The sequence below is a fragment of the Pelecanus crispus genome, chromosome 15 (assembly GCF_030463565.1).
Source record: "Pelecanus crispus isolate bPelCri1 chromosome 15, bPelCri1.pri, whole genome shotgun sequence".
Lineage (NCBI taxonomy): Eukaryota > Metazoa > Chordata > Aves > Pelecaniformes > Pelecanidae > Pelecanus > Pelecanus crispus.
In genome coordinates this window covers 7,987,489-8,014,065 of record NC_134657.1, presented here as the reverse complement: position 1 = coordinate 8,014,065, position 26,577 = coordinate 7,987,489, and the positions used below count along the sequence as shown (strand labels likewise).

Sequence of the window (26,577 nt, the reverse complement as noted above, 5' to 3'; positions counted from 1 at the left end):
CAGGAGCAATATGTGTGATCTGGAGGCTTGCTACCTCACCACCCACCGTTCCTCTGTGTGGTGAAAAGAACAAGCAGTAGTTGCTTGCATCTTACAGAACTTAGAATAACTTCTTACAGGTCACTGCATTATACAGCACCAAAAGGCCAAAATGCGGCTGCTGTTAACTAAAAGACAGCTTTGATCAGACTGAAGTGAGCTTTTCAGTGCCCCCTGTGCAAGAAAGCCTGCGGTCCTGCTGACACAGGGCCAAGTTTACATGGATCATTCTGCTACAGCGTTCACATTTCTTTTGGCTGTGGGCTGCCTTTCCTTTAGTATATTCCTGGAAGTCAGTGGGGCTGACTTCTTGATTTTCCACTTTACGAACTGCTTCCTGAACCCTGTTTCCCTGGCTGTTTCTGCCTTTTTGCATTGCTGTCTAGGTATGAGGTCCAAACATCTCTACAGGGCTGTGATTGTCCTTCCTGATTCATCTTCCTGGGCATTCATGGAAACTGAAAGAATTTACTCCTCTGCTTTTTGTTGTGAGCTGTGTGTGGGATGGCAGAATGAGTAGCTTGTTCCAAAATTAAAAGATTGCTGCTGTCATGTGCAGGAAGAAGGCAGGAGAGTTCCTGGCATGATGTATCAGGTTGACATCGTGCCTCTTGGTAACCACTGGTTGTTACACAAGGTTTAACACTCACCGATAGCTAACAGGATCCATTTCTTTCCCAACCCTCACTGCAGCGTACTCTGTGGCTGCTGTGCCCAGTTGTCATGGCTGTAACGTGGTGACGATATCTGTGGCACTCTGGAGGTAGAATGCTTAGTCACACTTACTGCAGTATGAGCATTGCGTGAAAATACAAAAGGGCCAACACAGTGGGAAGAGAGGTAACCTACAGCTATAACTGGTACATCTTACAACTGAGATGTAAAATACATAGTTTAGAACTTGATCAACTAATCTGTTCTATGTAAAAAAAAAAAAAAATAGGTTGGTTTTATGTGTGGATCTTTTTGTAGGCTGATGACCCTCTGCTTGTGACAGCCCTCCTGACCTTAAAAGGGGACATTAAGGAATCTTACCGAATTCTCTTCATGGCAAAAGTTGTGTCTGCATATGCTCCGGCGAAGTGAGGGACCCAAGCTAAATGGAAAGGAAGATGGAGGCTTATATTACTGGGAAATCGGTGGATCTCGGTTGAAACGTGGAGAGATTTTGTGTTTGTTGCAAATATGTGAGGGGAGCAGGGAAGCAGGAAGGGAGGTGACATGTAATATTTCTGCCTTTTTCCCCCCAAATTTCTATGTAAACTCCGGTTTCACAGTTTCATTTTCAAGCTGGCTCTGTCACACTAATCTTGTGGTAGAAGAAAGGATTAAGGCGGGGCCCAAGGAGATACATCTGCTGTTAATAACGGTGTCTTCCAAAGGTGGCGTTCCCCTCAGGAAGAGCATCTTTTTTAAATCTACATGGGTGAGTTTCAAACAATGTATCTCTTTCCAATCTCAGATGCATTTTAATGGATTTGGAAAATCCTTGGCTTTTTCCCCTCTTAAGACCAGAATAAAGCTTCTTATTCAAGTCTTCTCCAAATCGTTCGGGCAGTCATTTTTACAGTACACTGTGAAACCTTCCTGACAACACGTGGTCAAGGAAGAAATAGTGACCAAGCTGTTCACTGGATCACTGGATGTGGTTAGACACTTGCCCTACATCATGGCTGTCCGGGAACTTTGTATTCCTACATTTGCTTTCCTCTAAATTCTGACTACAAGTAGATTTCTGCCTGTTACTGGGGAAGCTGGAGTGCCCTGCAGGTATAATTTCTGTCAGGAAGCAGTAGCCAGTTCAGGGAAGAGAAAAGTACAGAGGCACTACACTACAGAGAACGAAGGGACCGGGAAGTTAGCAGAAATCCAGAAACATCATCTTTTAAATCGTGTCACACTCTTTCTTGAATCACAGTAAGTCTGTGACAAAATTCCCTCACCACCACCTCAAAGGCGTATTGCCATTTGGCCCTGGGCAGCTGTTAAAATTGTTTATTTAGATTAGACAGTAAGAAAATAGAAACTATTTGTAAATATCCCTAAGGTAAAATGTGCCAAGCTAGTTGGACTGCAGGAAAAAGCAGTAAAGCAATTGTCACGAGAGATATTTTAACTAGTTTCCTCCTTTTATAGAGGAAGCTTGTATAACTGATGAAGAGGGATCCTTGTTTTTCCAAAGACAGTATGTTTCATCCATTCAGATCTGTTCTCATTTCATACTGGATCAAGTGGCCGCGAAGTTACTTAGCTCTTCAGAGGAAAGCAGCGCGGATGCTGAAGCAAGAGCCAGCGACCGCGGGGGAGGCAGGAGCTGGGAGGGGGGTGGCAGTGCCAGCCAGAGACAGCTCTGCCCTCGGAGGAGAGGCACTGAGTATTTCTGCTGGCACAGCTGCGGCGGTCGGGTTGAAGTTGAGGACAATGAAGTTTGTGTGCGGATTCTCTTATCGTCCTTGCGGCCCGAAAAGGGAGATGAAATGCCGCTACATGAAATGAAACTGTTGCAGACGGTACGGCACAGCTGACAGCACCTAGCCATAGGGCGGTTTCCAGAAGGCGCGCAGCGTGGCGGGGTGGAAGGTTTGCTTCAGGCGGTTAGTTTGTGGGCATCCATTATGTGAGGATCCTTTGGATTTCACTCTTGGAAACGGAAAAGTAATGGCTGAGAATAAGTTAGTCTCCAGCCTCTCATAACCATATAATGTGCTGAAAATAACTGTAAAATTATCTACTGGGAAACAGCACCCCTGTCCGAGGAATCTTCCACTTTATAGAAGACAGGTGCTGTGAAAAAGCATCCAATAGAATAAAAAAAAAGTAAAATGTTTAAAGAACACATGTAAAGACTGCAACAATGTTGAAAAATAAGAAGGTGGCTTAAGTCCTTGTCTGTACCGAATAGCTTAAAAGGTAAGCAAAGGGTGTAAGGCATTTTTAACTGCATTCTTTGGGCCTGATCTTGAAAACTTACATGAATATTTTCACAGACTTGAAGTGAGCATAAGGTTCGGGGTTTCACTGGTCAAAGCTAAATGCGTGTTCATTCTCTCCAGGGGGAGTGTTGAATCGTGGTAATAAGAATAGGTTGCTATTTCTGGAGTACTGGAAATAAGGAAAACTATGCTTGCGATACACCAGCTGACATTCTGTAAAGCACCTATGGAAATCTGGACGGTTTTTATTTTCTTCCGTGAGAGAAAAGCCTCTTACTTTATCTCGAGCCTCAAAAGTAATCATAATTGATTTCTTGGAGGCATAATGGCTGATCCTTGCAGGACTGAGTCTTCCTTTCTTAGGGGATTGGTTTTAGGGGATTCTTTTGGCGTACGTAGTTCAATGTGCCCGGCTCTCGCGTGAAGCAATACCGGAGCAGTGAGAGAGACAGGCTGATGTCAAAGGGAAAAACAAATTGTCTCCTGAGGGAAAGCAGATCCATTGTAAAACTTAACACAGGCATGCAGACTATGCTGCTTCATCTGGAACACTACTAAAACTTAAAAAGTAAAAGCAGTTACTGTTTCTGCAAAAGGTAGCCCGTGGATGTTCCGCTGTCATTCAAATGAGAATTACCACATTTCACCGAGGGACAGAGAACAGTGGGATCCTTTCCAGAAAGAAACAACTCATCCTCTGACATATTTGCTGCAATTCTTGGGCTTGATTTGGCATTTAAATGAAGTTTACCAATCCCCAGAAGAGTGGAGTAAATAGGTTTCCCTTACTAGACATCTGACAGAGCTCGTTTCTTTGACTAAGCTGCCTGAAGTGGAAGAGTCAGTGCTGAAGCCCTGTGACAGCTGTATGCTCTTTCATGACTGGGACTCTTCACTCGCCTAAAACCTCTTGCTGATGTGCGAGGATATTGAGCAAGCGAGCCAAGGATTCAGTAATAGAATCTAAAACTAAAACCGACTTGTAAACCAGAAATAACTAAAAGAACTTAATTTAGATTCACATAGTTACTTTTGCTACATTTTTAATTGGTGCTGAACCTCTTTAGAATCTTCACAATGCAAATTTGCAATGATTTGAGATGCACGCTGTCAGTCTACTACAAATTTATGAATTCTACGGGGATGCTCCTACCTAAACAATTCTTATGTATATGAAAGTAGCTTCTTGATCTTTCTCCAATACAGGAAACAGAAAACTGACTGAGATGACTACTGGAAACAATGCTCCTGCTAATTTAGACACACCAAGCTGAACTAGAAATAGTGGGTTTGCAGGTAATTCCTTGAGGACATAGCTGAGAGAGCTGTTGCATTCTACTTGCATGGCTTAACGCCAAGTTCACAACTACCAGAAGCAGCTCAACACAGCAGCTCCATCCTTCATGCAAGTTAATCTCTTGAAGAAGCAAAAAATCCTGTTCAATACTGTGCTTCCAAAGCAGGTTATCAGCAATCATAGCACATTTGGTATTAAAATTGCCAGGAGCTTCTAAACATGTACTCTGACGTTTGTGTTTCCATATTATACGACTCCAATAGGGATGGAGCTCTTATTGTGAGCATGATACAGAAAATATAATGTCAGAAACATATCTAAGTTTCCCAGAAGCTTAAGTTTTCTGCTCCTGTAACTACAGTTCTGAACATTATGCTTTCAGACTCAGTTTTGCAACTGTGAACACTCTTGGGTCACCGGACACAAACTCTTGTGCTTTCAGGTTTGAATGTGAATGCAAACGCATACTTCTTGGCTCTGATGCAGTTCTGGTTTAATAAGAAAGCAATTCACATCCGTGTATGATCTTCATAATCCTTAAAAGCTACATTTAGCTCATTTATAAAACAGAAAGGAAGTGACAGAATAAGTATTAGTGTCATACACATCTTATTAATACATGTTCTGCTTAGCCAGTGACTTCAGAGGTTGCTTCACACTTGCAAATGCAGCTTTTCCTAAATGAGCAATGGTCCCATGACCCTGAGCAGTCCTGCAGGAAAATACTTTAGTCAGTATGCCATATGCTATTACTGAGCCTTCAAACACCGGGTTTGAGCCTTATGGAGCAAAAGTAGCGAATGTCATCTGGAGAACGGTCTGTCGAACCTGGCACTTCCAAGCTATTGTGTCCGTTGTTGCTCCGAATGGCATGACTGCCCCCAGTGTACTGGAGCTTATCCGTGCTGCTTATAGAAGCAACCTCTGGCAACCCAAGTCCAAATATATGCTCCTCCTGTTGCGTTAAAACCAAGAAAAAAAAAAAAAAATCCTTGTATTTTGTCCCATTCTCATTACTGGAGGATCTTTTATATGTGCACCCAGACACACACCTCTGAGGACATCAGGGACCTCAACAGATATGTCAAAATGTCACTCTTTTAGTTGATCTTCCCCTTTCTTCTCCAGCTGAAATCTTTATAATCCATTGATTAGCTCCCCTGCTTTTCAGCTCTAAATGCCTTTCCTTTTGTTGCTTACCCTGCCATGTCTCATGATCACCTTGATTCTGATCATCTCTCATATTAACTAACAACTTTTTTTGCCGTGTAACTGACCTCTGCTGTATTACTGCTTCAAAAGTGTCCAATCTTTAAGTCACCTTCTACTTTGAAGCAGAAGTAATCCTTGCTCATTCATATGGTGGATACGGTTGACCTTCGGCACGTGTTTTGTTCTTCCCTGGTGATGGTAAGACTTCTGTAACCTGTAGCAAGTCCAAACTACGAAAGGGGTTTGGGGACCTTTTTAATGCTATGGATGACATCCAACCCTATGAAAATAGCTAGGCTGCACCCTGAAGAGAATTGCAGGAAAGCTGTCGTTATAGGTGGGCCAAATCGCTGTAATGATCAGCGTAATCGCAGCAATGAAACATTTCTCCGTGAAATTTCCACCAAAGAGCATCAACAGTAGGGGTTTAGGATAATGATGTGCACGATAACCATAAAACAACACGCAAATATTTTAATTGAATTTCTACATTTGAAGTGTTGGACATTTTGGAGCAAACCGATCTTCCAAGAGCAGTCAATACCTTTTCAGTCATGTTGCACGTGTTTTAGCAAGACTATTTTTAAAAAGGGAATCGATCTGCTTTAACAAGCCTCTGTTTCCTTCTAATATTTTTCATACCCAGTTTCTCATTCTTGTCATTTCTCCTCCAGAATCTCTCTGGCGCTGCCTAGGCACCCGGAGGATGGGCTTATCCTCCCCGAAGAGCGCGGAGCGGCAGTGCCACAGGAGCTCTCCGCTGGGGAATCCTCTGCCTTCCGCCTCCCCCCGCCCCCTGCCCGGCGGGCGGGGCAGCGCCTGGCGCGGGGGGCACTGCCGGCACCCCCCGCCCCGGCCCCGCACCCCCGGCCCCGCACCCCGCGCCGGGCGATGCCGGCCGTGCCGCACGGCCATGGCGGCTTGGCCCCCCGAGCGGCGGGACGACCGCTGGAGGAGCCGGGCCGAGCCGAGCGGAGCCCAGCCGAGCCCAGCCCAGCGGAGCGCAGCCGAGCAGGGCCGAGTCCAGCCGAACCGGGCCGGGCCGAGCCGAGCCGAGCGCAGGGCCCCGGGGCGGCCCTGCCTGTCACTCGCCCCCGCCCGGGCGCGCCTCTCCCTCCGTCGCCGCTGCTGGGCGACGGCCCCGCTGGCCTGGTGACGGCCCCGCCTGATAACCGCGGTTATTTATTCAGCGGCCTCCGCCGGGGCCGGCCGCGGGCCCCGCTGTCCCCGGGCAGAGGCTCGGCCGCGCTCGCCGCTCTCCGCTGGCCGCTGGCCGCTCTCCGCTGGCCGCGCAGGATCCGCTCCCGCCGGCTGGGCCGCCCCGGCACAGCTGCAGCCCCGGCAGCGGCGCGGCCCGCGCGGGAGGCGGAGGAGCAGCCGCTCTTTCGGCCGCCCGCTTCTCCGAGTCGCTCCCTCCGCCTTCCCGAGGCACCGCTCTTCTCCCGAGAATACCTGCAAGGAGCCTGAGCGGTGAGTAACGAGCAATCTTGAAATGTCTGTTAGCGAGCCTGCTGCCAGCGTGACCGAGAGACATTGGCAGACCAGAACGGTGACCTACTGACGGCCCTCCGTTACTGCTGCTTTATTTAGCTCTAAGATCGTTCCCGGCTTACAAATCTGACTTGGCTGCCCTTGCTCTGTAGGCTGAGGTGGATGATCCTTTCTCTCAAAATGACTCTGAAGCGTCATCTTCTGAAAAGTCAGTTTGCACATTCCCTTCTCTGGCCAAAAGCTCTGTTCTCATTACGTGAAATCCATTGCATGCAGTTCGCTACGTACGATACTGCAGCTGCACTCTTGAAATGTAATAGAAGCTGTTTGTTCTTTGTTCTGTAAGTAGACCTGAAAAAAACATTTCTGGTTGTATTGGAGCTGTGGAAAAGTAATTGAAGAATAACTGAGGGAAGTAGGCAGTTGTCTTAGGCTGGCATTTTCAGACAGGCCTATGGTATTAGGTACCTCATCTCAGTTAACTTTAAATAAATCTTTGATACGTTTCTCGAGAATCCAGCACGTGTAGTTCTCTCTCCTAAGCAACAGTAAAGTAGCATTTTGTAAAAACATTTATTGACTTGGAAGCCAGACTTGCACAGTGGGATTATTTGCATGTTCTCAGCTGGAGTAATTTTACAGCTATGAAGAACAGTCCTCTGAAACGAAATCTAAAGGGGTTTTGCTCCGTACTCTTACCGATTGCTTTCCCTTTTTCACCTCAGAAGTCGTGTGAAATTTCTTCCCTGTCATACATGCGCTGTTTGACTGTAGATATTTAAATCAGTGAATCATCTGCCTTCCTTCACAGATGCCCTTAGAACATGTCTGATTGGACAAGCCTGTGGTATGTCTGGTAAGTTTACTGTTAACCTTACTAACCCAGAATAATTTGAAAGTGATTATGAGCAGTAATTGTAGTAAGGTCATGGAAACGCTCTCCTCTGAGGATGGAGGAAAGGGTTTCTCCTGCTTTTATGAAAGCTGCCAGTGGAGCGCATTAGAGATGAGACCACGGGGAGATAAGGTGTCTGGCAGGGTACAGCATTCGTCTAGGGATATGTCATCTTTCCTTTCCGAGTACGCTGCAGTTTGACCGTAGGCCTTGTTGGCTCCTCCTGAACACACAACTCTGGGAGCACAGCTACGCAGCATGGACGTGCTGGGCTCGGCACTGCGTTGCCTCACGCACAGCCCTCGGCTCTCGCCCTTCCATGGGACAGGAGCTTGTCAGCTCAGAGCGTTGCGCTTTCATTCTGAACTCAAGTGGACTGCAAGCCTGTTCACTGGCTGTGCGAGTGACCGAAAGGGGGGAAATAGCGATAAGTCAAAGGGTAAGCTCTTGGCGCAGGGGGATTCGGTTTTTGCCTGACACATGCATTATAGGTATCCTGACGTTATTTTTATAGTTTGCATTCTGTCTACTCTGATGGTAGCGCGCAGAGTGAGTTGGTTACTTTTAGCTGTTGTTCAGTCTGGACTAACGTTGGTTGATATTCTTTGCTTTCTTAGAACATGCTGATACACAGAACCGTTTAAAAATACATAGTTACATAAAATATTTTAAGAAGGCTTCTGTAATTAGGCAGCGTTGAAATCATGAAAGCTAATGAGCTAGTGCTGAGATTTATACCGCCGAGAAGCCTTTCCCTAGGTGATTTCTGCCTTCCTCAGAGGGCTGCAGCGCACGAAGGCGCGATGATTTCACGGAACACACTAGCGTGCCGCTCCTGGAGTGTCAGGAAATAGCCACTGGCCAGCGATGAGGTCATGCTCCTCACACTGGAGGCATGTGTCACTGCAAAGTCCCAGCAGGGCAGCATGTTCTTCTCACATGTGGTTTTAAGTTGCCTGAAAGCGTTTTTCTAAAACAATAATTTGCCAGAAAATGCATGAGATTTATGGAAGTTTGAGGCCCTCAAATCCAACCGTTATACCGAGTGTAGTCTTTGTGTGTATCTGACACTGATACTAACAGAAATATACTCTTGTTAAAAATACATAAAACAGTTATTAAAGAAATGCTTATTTTGGAATCATGATTCTTACGGGCAAGTACCACCTTTGGTTTGGAAAAAAAGAATAGAATGCTACTGAGGCCTTTTTTATACATGTTTAGGGTGGAATCCAATCCTAATGAGAAATTCAGGAGCATGATCTGTCACACAGTAAGTCCTGTCAAACCACTAAGTACTTCAACTTTGTCCTTGGACCGACTTCTTTACAGGAGTTTCAAGCATTTCTTATTACCTCATCTTCTCATGACGTGTCTTACTGCTCACCTAGCTCATGAGAAGAGTGGATTCATTTGAGAAATTGGAAGGGAGAGTTTCAACTGAGAGAGGAACCTGAAACACTAGCATGTCGACCTAGGTTCACTACGCATTGTTAAACAATCACTTTGTAAACAATAGCTAGAGATGCAATTGCATTTTCAAGACACACTGCAAAATATAATTTCTGTGCTCATTTATAAATATAGGTCCTAGACTTGTGAAAGTTTGTACTTGTATTTCCCTCCAAGTATATACCTGCTCTTACTGTTGAAAATGGAGCCATTCTCACTGCATAAAAGCTGAAAATACAACCAAAGATCATTAACATTACGGTGTCTGTGAGCCAGAAGGGATTGTACCCATGGTCAGCAGTATTTCAGCTTGCGATTAAGTGTTTGTGATCCAACTTTCTAATTCAGGATCCAGCACCCATTCAGAACTAAACCTATGAGGTTTCGCCTGTCTTCACCCATTTAGAGTGAAGTTATATTCAGCTCTGGAAGAAGTAAAACATAAGCAATGAAATAATGGTATTCTCCCTCCTTCTCTAAGGTTAATCTTGCTGACTGTGTTCCTGCTCCTGCTCTGTGGGATCACAGCAAGCTGCATCAAATTCTGCTGCCGGAAGAAGAGGCCTCCAGTTGAGACCTTCTCTAGGCACCCTTGTGATGTGACAGTTACTGCTGTTGACAGTGACAGCACTGCCCATAGCACAGTGACCTGTAAGTATCCTCTGGGGGTCAACTATTCAACGGTGCTTTGCTATTGAACGTGTGCCTAGAATTCTGGGTCTAGCCCTTGCAATAACGGGGACTTTCTGACGTTCTCCCAGAACAGCTTTCAGCCCCATAGGGTGGGCCAGAGAGGTAAGGGAAGGTCATCAGGGCAACACAGTAAGTGAGTGCAGAAGACAAGTAGGATTTAATGCTGTAGAGGTTAAAATAAAGTCCATGGTGGGTTAACCTCTTACATGTCGTCTCCCATATCTGTTCTTATCGCCATTCCCTTATTTTTTTAACTTTTCTGCCCACCTCACTGTCCAGCTATTCCAGACAAAGTTATCTCTAATGTGAGGAATTGTTCACAGCTGTTCATGTACGAACCCGACTGAAACTACCTCTGTTACGACATACATGTACTATGTCAGATATTTCACATTAATTACTGGATGGTGATACGCAGAGACGTTTTCTCTTCTGACTGCTTTCTTTTGGAGAATGTATAGATTCTATCACGGGTAATTCTATACTGATAGCTTTTAGTCTGTAGTGCGTATGTTCTGACACCACAAAAATGAGTCCATCATTTCTTGGAGAAAAGCAGGATTAGCCCTTTATATATCGCTGTTCCATGCGAGTGTTTAATTTTTTTTTTTTAAATTCCTTTTCTTCACAGCATATAGCTCATTGCAGTACCCTCTAAGTGTCCCTATTCATTTGATATTTGTGGATATGGATAAGAACATTATTTCCCCTCCAGCCTACAGTCAGTGTGCAATGGATTTGCCACCTTCGTATGATGAAGCTGTCCAAATGGGTAAACAATACATTGAAGTAGCACAGATAAGCCAGAAACTCAATGACATCCCTGGACAGATGACACCAGGTGGGCTGAGTCCCACCCAGTATTCACCTGATACAACCAACAGAGATCCAGCAACACAGGCAAATTCAGAAAATTCAGAAGATGCAACACAAGAACGGCCACAGCTCTGACTCATTTCAGATGGGGAGTAAAGGAAGGGAAGGACTGTAAGAGTTCAAGAGACATGAAGAGTTTGGTTTTGTAGGCAAGTTATGATGGAAAGATTTTTCCTCTCATGCCCTTGTAATGACCTGTCAGTTAGAAGAAATGTTTTCCGTGACTGCTGTAATACCCTGGTAAAGCTTCTTCAAGGATGTGAAATGAAGTAAAAGGGCAGCAGTTTAAAAATGCCTGTAAAAGTGGGACATGAATGCTTGTTCATCTGATTAAAAAAAAATATTCCTTGTGTCCAGCATATGGCAATAAAAAAGGTTAGGGGAACTTTCGCCGTCCTGGGAACACACATGAAGAGTCAGAACACTACCAACAGCAAGTTGTTCTGGAACAGAAGCTTCCCAAACTGGAGCTGAAAGGGGAACCCTAGCAGGTCACACTGAATAGCGCCTGTAGTTTCTCTTCTTTTGAGAACCTTAACTGTCCAGCAAATTGCCAGAGTGCAGATTGCTACATAATGGCCCATGTTCCTTAAACTGCAGGAAGATGGCAAGCAAGGACAGGAAAAGTATGTGGAGGGAAATGCATTATGTTATGTTTCACAACTAGAGACAAGGAATGAGACAGATAAGAAAAGATACTTCGTTGTTGTTGTTGTTGGTCTTGAGACCTGAAGAGATTGGTTTTGAGGTTTTTTAAATCTTTAAACTTCTGTTTTCAAGATGAGCTGATTTGTGGGTGGGATCCTTTAACTACTTATTTTTGCCAGTTAAAGTACAAATTAGTCTCAAAGAGACACTTGCACACTTGCACACATGGTTAAGTACTACTAATGTGTTGCAAATATTCATCAAAAATTTCCAAGATGCCTTTATACTTTGTTATCTGCTCAGGTGTCAGGGTCTCAGTCAGTACAGAAAAGAAAAAAATCAACGATTCCTGGCAGCTTTTGCCAGTTTAGTATGTAGATGAGCTCAGTAATGTGCAGGATGAAACAAAGCATGCTCTAGCCGTGCCATCTAGAATAAGTTATAAATACAAAATACCATAGTACAGGCTGGGCAATAGTCCATAGAAATTACTCTTTAGGGATGATTCTTCATGAAGTACTGATAGCAAGGATAACTGCTGTGCATCATTTTAAAATTGGGAGCTTGGAGTTGATTACAGTGGTCTCAGCCCAAACAAAAATACGGGCTATGAGAGGCCTTTTTTTTAAATGACAGCTCTTTCCCTTTCTTGCCCCTCCCATATTCCAAATAGTATGAATTTTGTCCACTCCCGAGTAGTGATTTTCTTTGAATCCATTTTAGCAGGGTGCTAATTTGGCTACCTTTAAGAGCATGAGCAATCTGCAGGATTGTTCACTGCTATGGGATTATCAACCGGATAAGAGCAGAAATGAAAGCATGAGCACTAGGTGCTATTAACGAATGTAACATAAAGTGTGGAGTGCTAGATCAGAGTTAACGTTGACAGACCTTCTAATTACAAGAATATGACTGATGGTCTTAATTTTTGCTGAAGTTGCTTTGGTAGCTGTGAAAAGGGGCCACCTTCTGCAAATATTTAGGTGTAAATAAAAGCGGTAGAAGTGGTGGGCACAAAATCTTGCACAGCTTTTAGAAGACTACTGTCTGACAACTATTACTGCAAGAACTACCCTGGAAATGAGCACTAATGATTTAAAAATGAAGATCTCTCTGCCAGCCAACAGGACTGAGACCAGAATCTCTGCTACACATTCATAGTGTGTGAGCTGTTCATGAGTCTGGCTCCCTAGAGAAGTGTTGGTTCTATATTTAACTTGCATATAGCTTACTATGAGCGTTGCAGGGAAAGATTGGTTTAATAAATCTGCTTCTTTTCTGTCTCTTCTCTGTCCTTCTTAATTATACTTCTCCTGTTTTATTCTCTCCTCTGCCTTCTTTTTCTGTGTCAAGATGGAGACTAGGCATAACCCAGTGTAGCTATTTGGACGTCTCTAGCTGGAAAAGCAATATATGCCCAGTCCTGGGTGTCTCCGAGTCACAAATACAGCAGCTGTATTTTTATTTATCAAGCTTTTCCATCAGGATAGTACTCAGAAACAAATACTATGCCTTTCCAAAGAAGAAATATCTGTTGGAGGGAAATGGCTGAGTGCTCACTCACTAATAGAAACAGGAATGAAATGAAAAAATAGTGACTGACACAAGAGGGCAGTCCTTCACTTCTCAGCGTGTTGCATTATATCCCCACTGCGAACAGCTTTTTAAGAGACGAGCTCGTGGTGTTGCAAAGAGGCGAGGGCGCTTCTAAGTTTCGGTTTTGCTCAGTTCTTCAGAGATTACTCTGCAGTGCAAGGACTGAGCTTGCTTGAGGAGAACGGGGGAATAATCACAACAGTTTGACTTCCCTTCCCTTCATGCTTCTGCTTGCACAACGCTTGTGTCTTGTGAGTTTTCAGCAGTACCTGACAGACTGTCTACCAAACCGCAAGGAGATTTGTTTCCATTTCATTATGGGGGATGATAGTTCTAACTGCAAGACCCCAATCAAAACCCTAAATGCCTTCAGAGTGCTTAAAAATCAGATCTGACTCTGTTACCACCTGGATTAACAGAAAAACCTGCCTCACTCGGTTGCCAATCTAGCCTAGTTAGAACTGCCCTGCAGCAACCTGTCACTTAATTGCATACATCCACAAGTCATTATCCAGACTAAAAGAAAACCACTGGACTTGCCTTTTTACGAAAGTACAGAGTAGGCAAAGAGTGAGTAACGCTGCAGGAACTGAGTTTCTGGGTGTGTATGTAGGAAGCAAGTGTCGTTTGACACAGCATAGTGAATAAAGCACTTAGTTTTTTTCCCTGACTTCCTAGGAAGAAGGGCGTAATCTGGTGTTTTCTTTCCAACACCTAAGGAAAAGTCTTGTGTTTTGCCCAGGCTCTTGCCTTAAAACATAGTTCATTAATTCAAACATAGACTATTTGTTAACATAAACCACTGACCTAATCAGCCTGCAGGAACACAGAATTTTCTTTGCACATCAAAGGCAGCTCAGTTTGCTTTTCACAATTTCAATAGTGATGTCTCAGCCCTTTATCAAAATCATCTGACTCCTCACAGAAAACTGATAATCCAAGCTGTCCCTGGCCCTCTGTCTTTGAGGAGACAGATTACCCCCACGACTGTTCACTATTTACATCTCCACTTAACAGGTTTCTGCAGGTCAACAGCATTGCAGAAGTTATATCCCTCCAGTCAGAAAGATCACGACTAGGGAATTTACAAATGCCGTTTAAATTCCTGCAGCAAACAAAGAGCTCTCTTCCTATCTTGAGAACAGTTTATGTTTGTGTGGAAAGTCCAGTTCATCAATTAGAATCACTGTAGCATGTGGGAACACAGTGAGAGAAAATGACCCCTTAACGACCTAATGTCAGAAAAAAGAATTAAAAGGGCGGTCTCCTGAATCCTGGTCTACACAAGCAACAGCTTGAAAATACTGCTCCCACATGCCTTACATAATGCTAAATAGCAGGAAGTAGAATGGAAAAGAGTGTCTATGGATCACCTGGGTCTTTTCTATTTAATTGGGCGAGTCAGAGAAAGACAGACTTTCTTGTTGTTAATGTCTATAAAAATAGGTTTAGTAGGCAGCTTCCACTCAGTGTGCATTTTTGCAGTGTGACTCGGAAGAGGATACTATCAGCTCCTAACCCTACTGCATGGTAAGTTAAAATGAGCTTCTTTGTTTTAACTGGTGTTTTAAAACTCCCTAACCAAATCCAAAATGTGGAATGGAGATTAATGCTCTTTGTTTCTACTGCTCTTTTCCATAGAAGTTTCTCTTTCGACTTTTACTTTGTGTTCTGAAAAGCTCTGTTCACCTCTCAGTGTGGGATCTGATTTTATAATCCTAGAAAACTTTGTTTTGTTGTTGATGCTCTTAATGAGGCTCCCAACCTAGATAGACATGGTGTTCCTCTGTGTTTATTCTTCTGAGTGTCTAAAGGGGAAAGGAGGGACAGGACTATTCTTAAACTTTACTTGTTCTTTCTGGGTATGATGACTGGGTCCCTGGTTTTTCCAGTAAAAGTATTTGGAATGTAAACAGTTAGTTTGCCTTTAGATTTGGGTTCTGCACTATTAAAGTCAGAGGAAATAAAATGAGAGTCTGCTCCAGAAAAAGAGCCCAGCTTACATTCAGTTTTATTCCTCTTAGCCACATACACCTTCCCTCTCGTATTTCCAAACAGGTATGACATGCCTCAACTTCTTGTTAGAAATCTTGTATGGTGTTGCTGTAGGCTCTTTAAGAGCCAACAAATAGCATCCAGAGGTGGGTATCTATCAGTGAGAAATGAACTGATCTCTACAGATGTATTTCTTATAGCCAGTTTTTAAAGTACTCTGAAGTTTCAAAACAAGACACTATAACTTGATACTATTTATTAGTGCTGTGGTCATCTAAAATGTGAATGTCTAAACCAGAAGCCTTTCATAAGGAATGTGCTATCCCTGGTGGTAGTATAGAATAGCCTCTCTGGAAGGTCCAGGATCAGCATATTTCCACTCATAAAGAATTAATCTATATATTTTTCCACCTCAAAAATGCTTTAATAATTAAATAGGCTTTAAAAAAAAAGTTTTCCAGAACAGAGAAGTGAAACTTAAATGGATAGATTAAAAAAAAAAAAAAATCAATTACTTTCTAATAAGGTAGTCATTCAGGCATGTTTAAATAATTTCAAATGAATGCCTAAATAATTTTAAATTAGGCAATTAACCAAACAGGACTCCACTCACTGTTAGATCTGCTCCACTCACTGTTAGATCTGCTCAGGGTTCCTCTGAAATCATTTGTTTTTGACAGGTGTGTATCACACCACACTTCTCTTACAAGTCTCATGCCATATGTGTAAAAGATAGAATATTACAGGCAAATAAAGAAGCTGCAGGTGTTACAGTGTGGTACAGCAAAGAAACGCAATATACTTGCCATGTTCTCAGTGTCTTTGAAGACTGCTCAGCTAGAAGTTCCCTAATCTACTGCTAAGTGCTGGTCCCAAATGGAAAATGAACTCGCCCTTTCGCATTGCAGAAGAGGGCTAGGCGGTTAGTCATCTAGGGACAGGGTTTCTTGAACACCTTTTATGGCTTCAGGAGCTTGAGACGAAGAGCCCTATTTTTGGAAGACTTGCTTCTGACTAGCTGCTTGAGACAGGAGCTCACAGCCAAGCTGTGTGTCTAATATCTCCAAAAGATGCAGCTTCCTAGACCACATATTTGAGAAGATAAGTATTATAAAAGATAAGTAGTATAGATGCACTTGCTTGGAATTTCAGAAAAGAAGATTAAGAGAAAATGTTATGGATGTTTCCTTTCCTCTATCCTTTTGAGTAGTAAGAAATAATCCATTGATGATACTGATTGTCCCTGGGTACTCAGCCGGCATAAAAAATACTTTTACCGCTTGCAGGGGTAAGGAAAGGCCTATTGCAACAACATACCAAAGATTGGTCTGGTCTATGCTGAAGAAATCTACAAACTCTTCTCAGGATTGCTTACACTGGATCAGCTCCAATGGTCCTAGCAGTATTGGAAGCTGTAATCTAGACAGGTTGCTGATGACCACAGTTAACTTGGTGATTTTTAAATGCAGCATCTTTCTTACCTAAAGCTACATTGACAGCATATTGATGCAAGTGCTTGCGTTTTGCTATTGGTTTTATTAGGTTGCTCTCAGCTGTTGTAGGAAGGCACTGAAAAGTGTGAACTCCTGTCAACATTGCTATTGAAGCGATTCCCCTTTATAATGCTGAAGGCTTCTACTCCCTGGCTGAGGAAATCTGCTTGCAGCTGCCTGTGCATGTGCTATTGAGATGTGCTCTGTTGAGAGGTCTGTTGGGTGACCTCCATTGTGTCACTTCCTCTCTTATGTCTCTGTTTATTTTCCCAGCCTGTCAGTCTGGTGTTTAAGATGCATGTTCTCTGGTGCAGGAAATTCTCCCACAGCGCCTACCATAGTGGGAATCTGGTCATAGAGGATCTTCTCTGTATTCAAATAATACCAACAGTTGTAGGGGGGAAAAAACCACAGACGACCCCCCCAAAACCTTGAGCAGTGGAAGTAACAGAGCCTGGCTTTCTAGATTTCTAAACCTTATGACAAAGTTCCCTAACATTTAAGAATATGTAACCTTCGGTAGAAGCTTTCCTTATAGTTAGGACGTGCATAAGATCTGTCTTGTGTGCATTCTCCAGTGCCTAGTAAGGGTGAGCTCATGCTGGAGTCTTTCCTGCAATGGGGGTATTAAAAGACACTTCTTCTCTACCCAGCTCCAGCCTTCATGAAATGTTTAGAAGCTTCATGTCTTTGAAACCTCCAGCTCTCTATCATCTTGCTTGAAATTGGTCAGTGGATTCAGAAATTATTAGGTGGGCATGGAGAGTGGGAGATGGGGAGGCAGGACACAGATTTGACAATGTGATTACAAAGCCTCACTTCCATAAGAAACCAGGTTTAAAAAGAACATCAAGTGGGAGGCTTGGTCCCACAGCATGTTATATGCTCATCTGGATGGAGGATCTAAGAATTCTGATTTGTCAGCCTAGTATTTTTTGCCATAACTAGGTCCACTCAAGTCTGATTATATCCACACAAGCTTTGTGACATTTCTAAGGGAAAAGCCCCTCTCTGTAATTACCCAAAGTGCATTTTTAATTGTGACTTGAATTTGATGCTCATTTGGCATTGTTCAGCATGCAATTTTTCTTCTCTCATTTGTTCAAAATGATTGTTTTGCCAGTTATTTTCTCTTATTTGCTGGCTGTGTGAAAGAGCCTATGATGGGGAGATGTACTGCTAGAGAAGTTGGTGCTTACATCTCTGTCAGCAGCTTGCAGTCCTGTCTCTCTCCTCTCACACACACATGCACTCATGGGCACTTGTGCTCAGAAAGAAAATGCAGACTTGGAAGTAAATTGCCTCAATAATTCATAGGCTTTATAGCCCAGAGCAAACTATACCTTGGCTCTGTCATGAAATTCAGGTCGCAAATCCCTTTATAGCCAAGCTCGTTAACAATATAAGTGAAGTGGTACATCTATAATGGTTTTTATAATCGATGCATTATAATCTTTGGAGAGTATTAAGTGGTAAACCTGCAGCATCCAGAGTGAAGCATCAATAGGGTCTGGGTACAGTAAGAGTCAGAGAAAAAACATTTCTTTTTCTGCCTTGCAGTTGCCTTTGTCTGCCTTGCTGCCCCTAAATAGCTTAGGTTTGTTTTGTTTGTTTTCTAACTGCATTTCAACTTCATCAGATGCAGTTTTTGAGGGAAAAGAATCACTGCTGTTGCCGGTATTGATGAGTGGGACACTTAGACACATGCTCAGCACTTGCGGAATAAAATAGCTCTCACAAAATCACTTTCCAGGTTCTTGCTCTTAGCTGTCTCCTGGCTCTGATTCTAATCATCTTTACCTGTTGGAACTATTTTTGCTTAGGGAGACATTTACTAATTTTGCTGCAAAGAGCAGAGGTTCTTTCCTTTACCCACAACTAAAACTGAAACTGTGAGAGAAGCCTTTGAATCATATTCAGAGCAGACTATGAAAACAAAGTATCATAGGGGAATTGTGCTCTATAAAAATGGAGAAGACAATAAATGTTTTATGAAATATTACATCCTAAGGTTAAATTCAATGCACAAAAAAAGCTTAGGTGCAAAACCACATCACTGGGAAAACGTTTTGTTCTAGTCAGTCAAAATTTAGAATATAAAATGCCAGAGCTCTTTTTATCTTACTGGGGGAAAAAAAGGGGCTGTAGAAAAGAACACACATTTTCAAAGATATTTCACATCTTTTTAGAATAAGAAAGCTCACTTTGGGCACTTGGAGAAAGGAGACAATCAGTTTCTGTTTCAAATCTAGAAATGCCTGAATCTGCATTAAAGTGCTTAATTTCTACTCACTTTTTTTACCCTGCTTTCCCAAGTAGCTCAAAAAGAAACAAAAAATAAAAGCCTGATGTTGTTTTTTCTCTTTCCATGCTTACAGTTTACAGCATAAGCCAGTTCCTTCCCACAAGTAAGGAAGTATAGTCCTGAGGTCGAAGTATTGACCTGGGAAACCCAGCTCAGCGACTTGTTCTGCCACAGACTTCCCATATGACACTGGGAAAGTCACTGAGTCTCTGCTGGCCGCTGTTCCTGGCCTGTAAAACAGGGACTACAGCATTATCTTATCTTGCAAAGAATTTTGAGGATGAATACATTGAGTGTGGGCTGCCCTGTCATAATGAAATACAGATGCACAGTCAGAGCATGATGAACTGTGTGTGGGACATGAAGCTCAGGAGAAAAACCTCCCTGCTCCCTCCCCCTCTTAAGGGGGGGAATCTAGAGAAGAAACTCGGGCAAAACAAACAGTGTGAGACTTAGAAATAGCCTCTGGACTTCAGTTGCCTAATCCAGTCATCATTACAACATTCATAACTAGAGAAAGAGGCAGAGGGGAGAGAAATTTAAAAGACAGGCCCAGGATCAGTGCAAGATGCCAGTTAGCTAGCTAAATACACCCTGTGTATTCGTGGATGCCTGATGGCAGGAGCCTTGTGAGAGCAGCTTATCTTGCAAGATTGCTGACCTGTTAGGGATCAAATGTTCTGAGAGATACCACCTCAGATGTAAACACGAAAAAATGCTGCTACTTTGTCAGTTTGTACAAGCACTTAATTTTTATAACTGATTTCTCCCTTGCTGAAACTCAGCCTTTGTTCTGTAATCTTCTGGTCTAGTTCAGAAGTCTCTGTAGTCTGCTTTCCACCCTCCCCACGCTTATCAGCTGAGACGAGGCAAGAAGCTTCGGGCTCTGTGGGGCGAGAAATGCTATCCTTCTTACCCCTGAACAGCTCCTGCCAAGTGGCTGCATCTCCTCTCAAAAGGCAGGGACACCAGTGTTCTGTGAAGAGGGTAGAAGGAAGCTGTTCTGCACCGCACATAAGGTCACTTCAGCTCTTTTTAAAGGCAATAGAATTGTGACTATTTTTGTGGCCGCCTAGTTAGCTAGCTAAATGCACAGTGTGGGTTTGTGGAACTTGTCCCTCCACTTCTGTCATTCCGGCTGAACTGCCTTCTTCCACGAGATGGCATCAGCGAGCCGAAGTGGCCTATGTGACCGTCGGTTTTCAGACACGGTGCTGGAAGGCACCCGATACGAAGTCAATTGAATTTTGTGGGAAGATTATTTGAAGGAAAAAAACGTTATACACTTTTATTCCTTTAAAATTGCACATATAGCGTAGACCCTTTCATCTTGATAGAAGGTCCCCCACACCTGCTGTAAAATACTGGAATTCAACTGACTTGGGCCATATGGGAAGTAAAAAAGCATATGTTGTTATATTCACTGTAATATTCGAGAAGAAGTCTGTGATAACGGGAAGGGCTATCTTTCAATGAAGAAGCATCCTGGAGTGTGGCAGACTCCAGCTCTACCACAGATATCCTGGGCATCTGTACACATACCACTTCCAATGTCTTTGCCTCTACTTTCCATCAGTAAACAATGACAGAACCGCAGAGGTTGGAAGGGACCTTTGGACGTCACCTGGTCCAGCCCTCCTGCTCACTAGGGGTCAGCTAGAGCAGCTTGCTCAGGGCCCTGTCCACTCTGCTTCGAGTTCTCCAGGGATGGAGATGCCACTGCCTCTCTGGGCAACCTGTTCTAGTGCCTGACCACTCTTAGAGTAAAAGTAGTCATTTTGAATGTTTGAGTGGAATTTCCTGTATTTTGGGTTGTTGGCACTGCTTCTCACCCTGTCAGTTGGTGTCTGTTGAGAAAACTGTCTCTGTCTTCTTTATGTGTTCTCATTAGGTATTTAGACACATTGACAAGATCCCTCCTGCACCATCTCTTCCTGAGGCCAAGGAATCCCAGCTTGCTTGTTCTCTTTTCATGTCAGATGTTTCAATCCCTTAATCATCAAAATATTGAATCTCATCTGTTATCCAACTTGTCTAAATTGTTCAGGAATTTCACCTGAACTTAAGTGTGATATTTAGTATATTTCTACTGAATGTTGGCCTAGAGTAAACAGTTGCATAAAGCAGTCCATGGGAAATACCACGTGAACCAGATGCCTAATACCTCTTTACCTCCTTATACTGTGGTGGCAGGCTGTAGGCCTTGCTGATGCTACCTATGCAGTGGTTTTTTATTGCACTACTTAGACTGACATTGCATCATCTCATACAGTGAGAGTTCAACACAAGCTTGTGATTACAGCGGTCAGCTCAGTACGCTGCTGATTTGTGTCCCAATGGTAGGAAAATTGGCGAGATGAAATCAGACAAAGAGCAGAGGAGATGCATCTATATGGACTGTTTAATCGGAAATGGATAAGCTGCTTGAAAGCAGGAAAAATAAATGCAATCTTCCTACTGGTTTGCATGGCGCTTTTGGGTGGAAGATGGTATGTAAATACCCCTCCTGTGAGAGGTCATGCTTTAGAAGTATAGGAAATTGCCTGGATTAAAAAAAGAACATAAGGAAGAATGCTCTTCCAGGCCGGAAAAGGAAGAGATTTCCTTTCCTTTCTCTAGTTTATCTCATTGTCACCAAAAAGAAAACCATATTTCATCAGAGCATGCCCTTGCTCCCACAGGTTTCAATCAAAATGATCGGTTATTGACAAAAAGTATTTGCCTTTGTTTTCTTATGTGAATTGTAGCTAGTGATACTGTAAACCCACTGCACAGTGCTATGCCACAATAATAAAGAAAAATCAAAGTTTCTGATCAATTTCTACCTCTTTATTTCACAACATATCCCACTATTGTAGGCACAAAACTTACACCCCAAAATCTCTAAGCTTTAATCTATGTGCAAGATGCTAGGTAACACATTAACATAGTTAAACAACAGGAAAAAAAAAATGAGGATGACTTGAGCATCTGTGGGATTAGTTTGGTGACTTCATCCATTTATAACTATAAAGCATAAAACTGCAAGTGTGTACATGTGTCTAATCAGTTGACAGTTCTGTTACATACAGCCCTTCTTACTTCTCACCTCCCTTGTTTGTCTGCTTAGACCTAGTCCTTTAAGATAGCCATTTGGTGTCTGTTTCTTTTGCATCTCGGTTTGCGCAGTCATTTACCCATGTACCCGTGATTAATTCAGATGCCCAAATCGGTTACTTCACAAGTCTGAAACAACATTCAGAGAAATGAAACTAAAAAAAGAGGGAGTTTCTTATCAGTCTGGAGATAGGGTGGGGGATGGAAGAGGCAACTGCTATGTCCAAAAATAAGCCATATTGTTCTTTATGAATTTACAGAAACACGTGAATCCCCCATCACAGGTGTGGATGCAGAAGGGTCTTTCTTCAAATCCTGCATGTCTGCGGTTCTAGTGATTCATATGTTAAGCTGTTGCTACATTGTCTCAAATTCAGGGAAGGCTCCCCTATAAAATCTCTGGCACAGGAAGTTCAGCTTCCTCTCCAGATTTCCTTCCTCCACCTCCTTATATGCAGAATAGCAGGGAACATATTTAAGCCTTGCCTGTGCTGGGTGTAGAGCAGTTTGCATTTACACCCAATACCTTCAGCTGAAGTGTTCAAGACGGGCAGCACAGAAGACAGTGGTTCTTAACGACAAGACTGAATCGCAAAAATACCCTGAACTGTTGAGTTGCATTTTGTAACTGCACACAAAGCTGTGCTTAGTCCCTAAAGCAAATATGATCAAAATGGGTCATGAAGGTGACTTACTGACATTCAGTCCCACTTCCACAGTGAATTAGGCAAAACTCTTATTGATGACAGTGGGGAATTTAGCCATAATGTAAACTTGCTACAACTGCAGAGTAAGAAAAACTATGGAAAAACAAGCCTGGATCAAGTCAACAACGCCTAAGCTATTGCTAATTTTCATAGGCTAATTTCACTTCCTAATTTTTTATCTAGGCTTCAGTGTCCTTTAAAAACAACTTGCTAGACTCCAGGCTGAGGGCCAGTCCAGTTGCCTAGTTGGAGCCTCAAACTGGAATAGGTAGAAAAAAAATGCAAACTACATTATAACTAAGCTCTGGAAGTGCATGTTAATTATGCTAGGAAAATGACAATGTTTAGAGTGTGACACAATGTTAAAGACCTCTGGGCTAGGTCTGTGGGAACTGGCACTACTCTGTGGTACATATGTATATGTGCAAAGATCCTCACTAGGATCACAGAAGCAATATAGCCTTGGTAACGAAGCACTGTACACCAGGGCTAAATTGAAGTATGGCAATACACTGATGTAGCTTATGATGCTTTCAGTTCTGGAGTTTGCCTGTTGAGCTGCCTCTGGGACGTGTGGCTATGCTATTAGTGCTTCAGTGTACGGTGTATATATTCTCTACAAGAATGCTCTCTTGGTATAACAAAACCAGCATGCTGTATTTGCAGAGCGTGGATGACTAAGCTCTACCAAGCGTAGTTTATTCCATCACCAACCTATCTCCAGAACAGAACATGCTATACTGGGCAAAAGAACAGTAGCAGCACCTGCTTCAGTACCTTTTCACCAGCACAGCTAGATTAGACATCCGTACAGCTGCAATGTGAACGGGGGGAGAGAGGCCCGAACAGCTAATCGCTCGTCGTGCCATCCAGAATGCAGACTATTCTGAGTAGTTATACTAGGAGGAGGAGAAGCAGAGAGCTATAGTTCTTCCATGCACCACCTTTCCCCCCTGCCCTGGATTGAATCTTTCTGTTCCTAAGATCTTCCCTCGCTTCTCTGACTGCCACACATGCTGGCAGAAGTTAGTACACAGGTCTGGTTTTAGCTGTAGCACAGGTTGAGCAAGTGCAGCATTGAAAATGAACTAACGCAGTCCATACAGATAGAGCAGAACACTGCCCTTGAATCACATCTGACAACTTTGAGACACGTGTCATTAACATGCAGCCTACCACAAGGCTGGCTGAAAGTCAAAATGTGAAAGCATAAAAAGGGGAGTTACCTCAGTGCCAAATGCAATTGCTTGCCTTGGGAAGTGAGTGGTGAGTGTTTAAAATCCATACCATGTCACCCACTTATTCGTACAAGAAAAAAGAATACAAATAGAATCATTGAGTTTCAGTCATGTTCAGATGCTCAAAGTAACAGAGATTAATAAATGATAAATAGCAGTACCGTCAATAACAAATGCCAAAGGGTAATGCTGTATCTGGATGCATATCTGCTGACTAGTGCATATTAGTAAACCACATAGTGCTTTTAGCTTAGATTCCAACATTAATTCTGGCATAGGAAAGAGGTTTTATTAAAAGTACTGAAAATGTCATTCGTCTTCATTTGTATTACATTTGTTACGAGGATTTAAATCCCAATATAGAACTATGGGGAGATACAAAAATTGAAATTGACTAATCTGATCGTAAAAATAAATGAAACTCAAAATGGAAACTCATGTTTTAAATAGTGAGAAGTACGTTCACTTCTTATATTTCTAATACTGTAAGGTGTTAATGATAGGAATTGTTTTTCAAGGTTTGTTTTTTTTCTGTAAGGTGTTCTTCTTAAATCCCTTGCAAGCTAAATTATCTCAAGGTACATTATGACAGTAGCCCATAATCCATAGGACTAAAAAATTAAATAAAAGGTAGGATCGTGGAGAAATGAAACCATTTGATTATTTTTTTTTAAATATTAAATTCAAAGGAAACAAAACTATTCTTTAAAGTACTATAATCTAAGCTGTTCAAAATACTGCAGTAAGTTCACTTATTTGAAATTGTCACCATATTTTTTTGTATTTTTTTTTAATTAAGTGCTGAAGAGCATATTGATATGTCAGTCTTTCATAATGATGAATCTTTTCTAGGATGTTCTAAAGCTTTCAGGAGTCACTGAAGTTAGTGGGGAATTTTACTTACTTGCAGGCTAGGATCCATAACCTCAAAATAGGACGCATCAACAATTCTCTAGATTGTTCTGCTGGTGTTATATTACCAAGGCAAGTCCCTACTGCTACCAGTGTGGTAGAAGTCACAAAAGATACAATGGTCTTTATGTTTTATTGGATTAGCATCATACACATCAGTAATACAGGGCATCCTGGCTTGTATCAGAAATAGTGTGGCCAGCAGGAGCAGGGAAGTGATTGTGCCCCTGTACTCAGCGCTGGTGAGGCCCCACCTCAAATGCTGTGTTCAGTTCTGGGCCCCTCAATACAAGAAAGACACTGAGGTGCTGGGGTGTGTCCAGAGAAGGGCAACGAAGGTGGTGAAGGGTCTGGAGCACAGGGCTGGTGGGGAGCAGCTCAGGGAACTGGGGGTGTTCAGTCTGGAGAAGAGGAGGCTGAGGGGAGACCTTATCGCTCTCTACAACTCCCTGACAGGAGGGGGTAGTGAGTGGGGTGTTGGTCTCTTCTCCCACGTAGTTAGCGATAGGACGAGAGGAAATGGGCTCGAGCTGCGCCAGGGGAGGTTTAGGTTGGAAATTAGGTAAAATTTCTTCACCCAAAGGGTTGTCAAGCATTGGAACAGGCTGCCCAGAGAGGTGGTTGAGTCACCATCCCTGGAGGTATTTAAAAGTGTAGATCTGGGGCTTAGGGACATGGTTTAGCGGTGGACTTGGCAGTGTCAGGTTAACAGTTGGACTTGATCTTGAATGCCTTTTCCAACCTCAATGATTCTATAACAGCCTAACTCAGCCTAAATACACATAGGCAATACTATAGCTCTGTTGCTGAGCTTTTGTAGGTAAGAAATGTGTCAGCATGTTGCTCACAGTATAATATAAAACCTGGTTTCCAGCTGTTACAGTTCTCAAGTACAAATGTCTTTAATCAAGCATCAAAACTCAACACGCAATAATCACCTATGAATAGAATTTATTATTAGCTCTGAAACTAGTTTGTTTGGTTAATTAAAAGTTAAAGGGTTTTGGAGAACACTGTTTCTTTATGGGTTTTCCTCCTAGTTTTGTGTTTGTTCATGGAGACCTGTTACCATTGCAGAAAGTAGGTGGTTTATGTCACTTTGACTATCTGTTTTTTGAATGTGTTCCTTGACCCTTTAGAACTTCTTAGTCTAAATCTGCTTGTGTTTTAAGGTTTATGAAAATATTTCCTATCAAAATTATTTCTTCAATAAATATTTTGGCTTGACTAAGCAAAAATATACATGTAGACGGGCTTATTTTTTTCCATTATGTGTAATTGTCTTTGTATAAAAACTCAGTTTTGCTTGCTGTTTATTTACTAAAACGTTAATTCTTCCCAAGAGAGAAACTTCCTACTGGCTCAAACACACACAGATATTTCCACATGCAAATCCTGCAAAATACAGGAGCAGGATTGTAACTTTTCTCATCCCATATCCCTGCCAATGAATTTTGAATCTATTTCCAGAACTGCGAAACAGAATTCGGTAACAGCAGCAACAATAGTTACAATTTCTTCATCTCTTCCAATGCAAGAATCTCTTTGAAAGCGTTACTGGTTAAGTTTTGCAATACCATTGTGCACTACTGTGTCCATTCCCTATTGGTGCATATAAAGCAAAGGAGCTAAATAATTCATTCAAAATCAGCCTCCACAGCTAAGCCGAGAATAAAACTCAAAATATAGAGTCCCGCTC

At 42.6% G+C, this 26,577-nt stretch overlaps 2 protein-coding genes across 2 annotated transcripts in view; both read left to right on the top strand.

The window, feature by feature from the left end:
• Window positions 1-1,125, top strand: part of CFAP74 (cilia and flagella associated protein 74) — a 48,109-nt gene extending 46,984 nt beyond the window's left edge. Inside the window, exon 38 of the mRNA XM_075721598.1 lies at window positions 1,012-1,125. Within this exon, the coding sequence (XP_075577713.1) occupies window positions 1,012-1,125 (114 nt within the window). The remainder of the gene's footprint in view (window positions 1-1,011) is intronic.
• A 6,671-nt stretch (window positions 1,126-7,796) lies between these two features.
• On the top strand, window positions 7,797-10,963 carry TMEM52 (transmembrane protein 52). The gene is made up of 3 exons (XM_009483612.1): window positions 7,797-7,828; window positions 9,801-9,970; window positions 10,644-10,963. Exons 1-3 carry the CDS (start codon window positions 7,797-7,799, stop codon window positions 10,961-10,963), a joined length of 522 nt encoding a protein of 173 aa, XP_009481887.1.
• The last annotated feature ends 15,614 nt before the right edge of the window (window positions 10,964-26,577 follow it).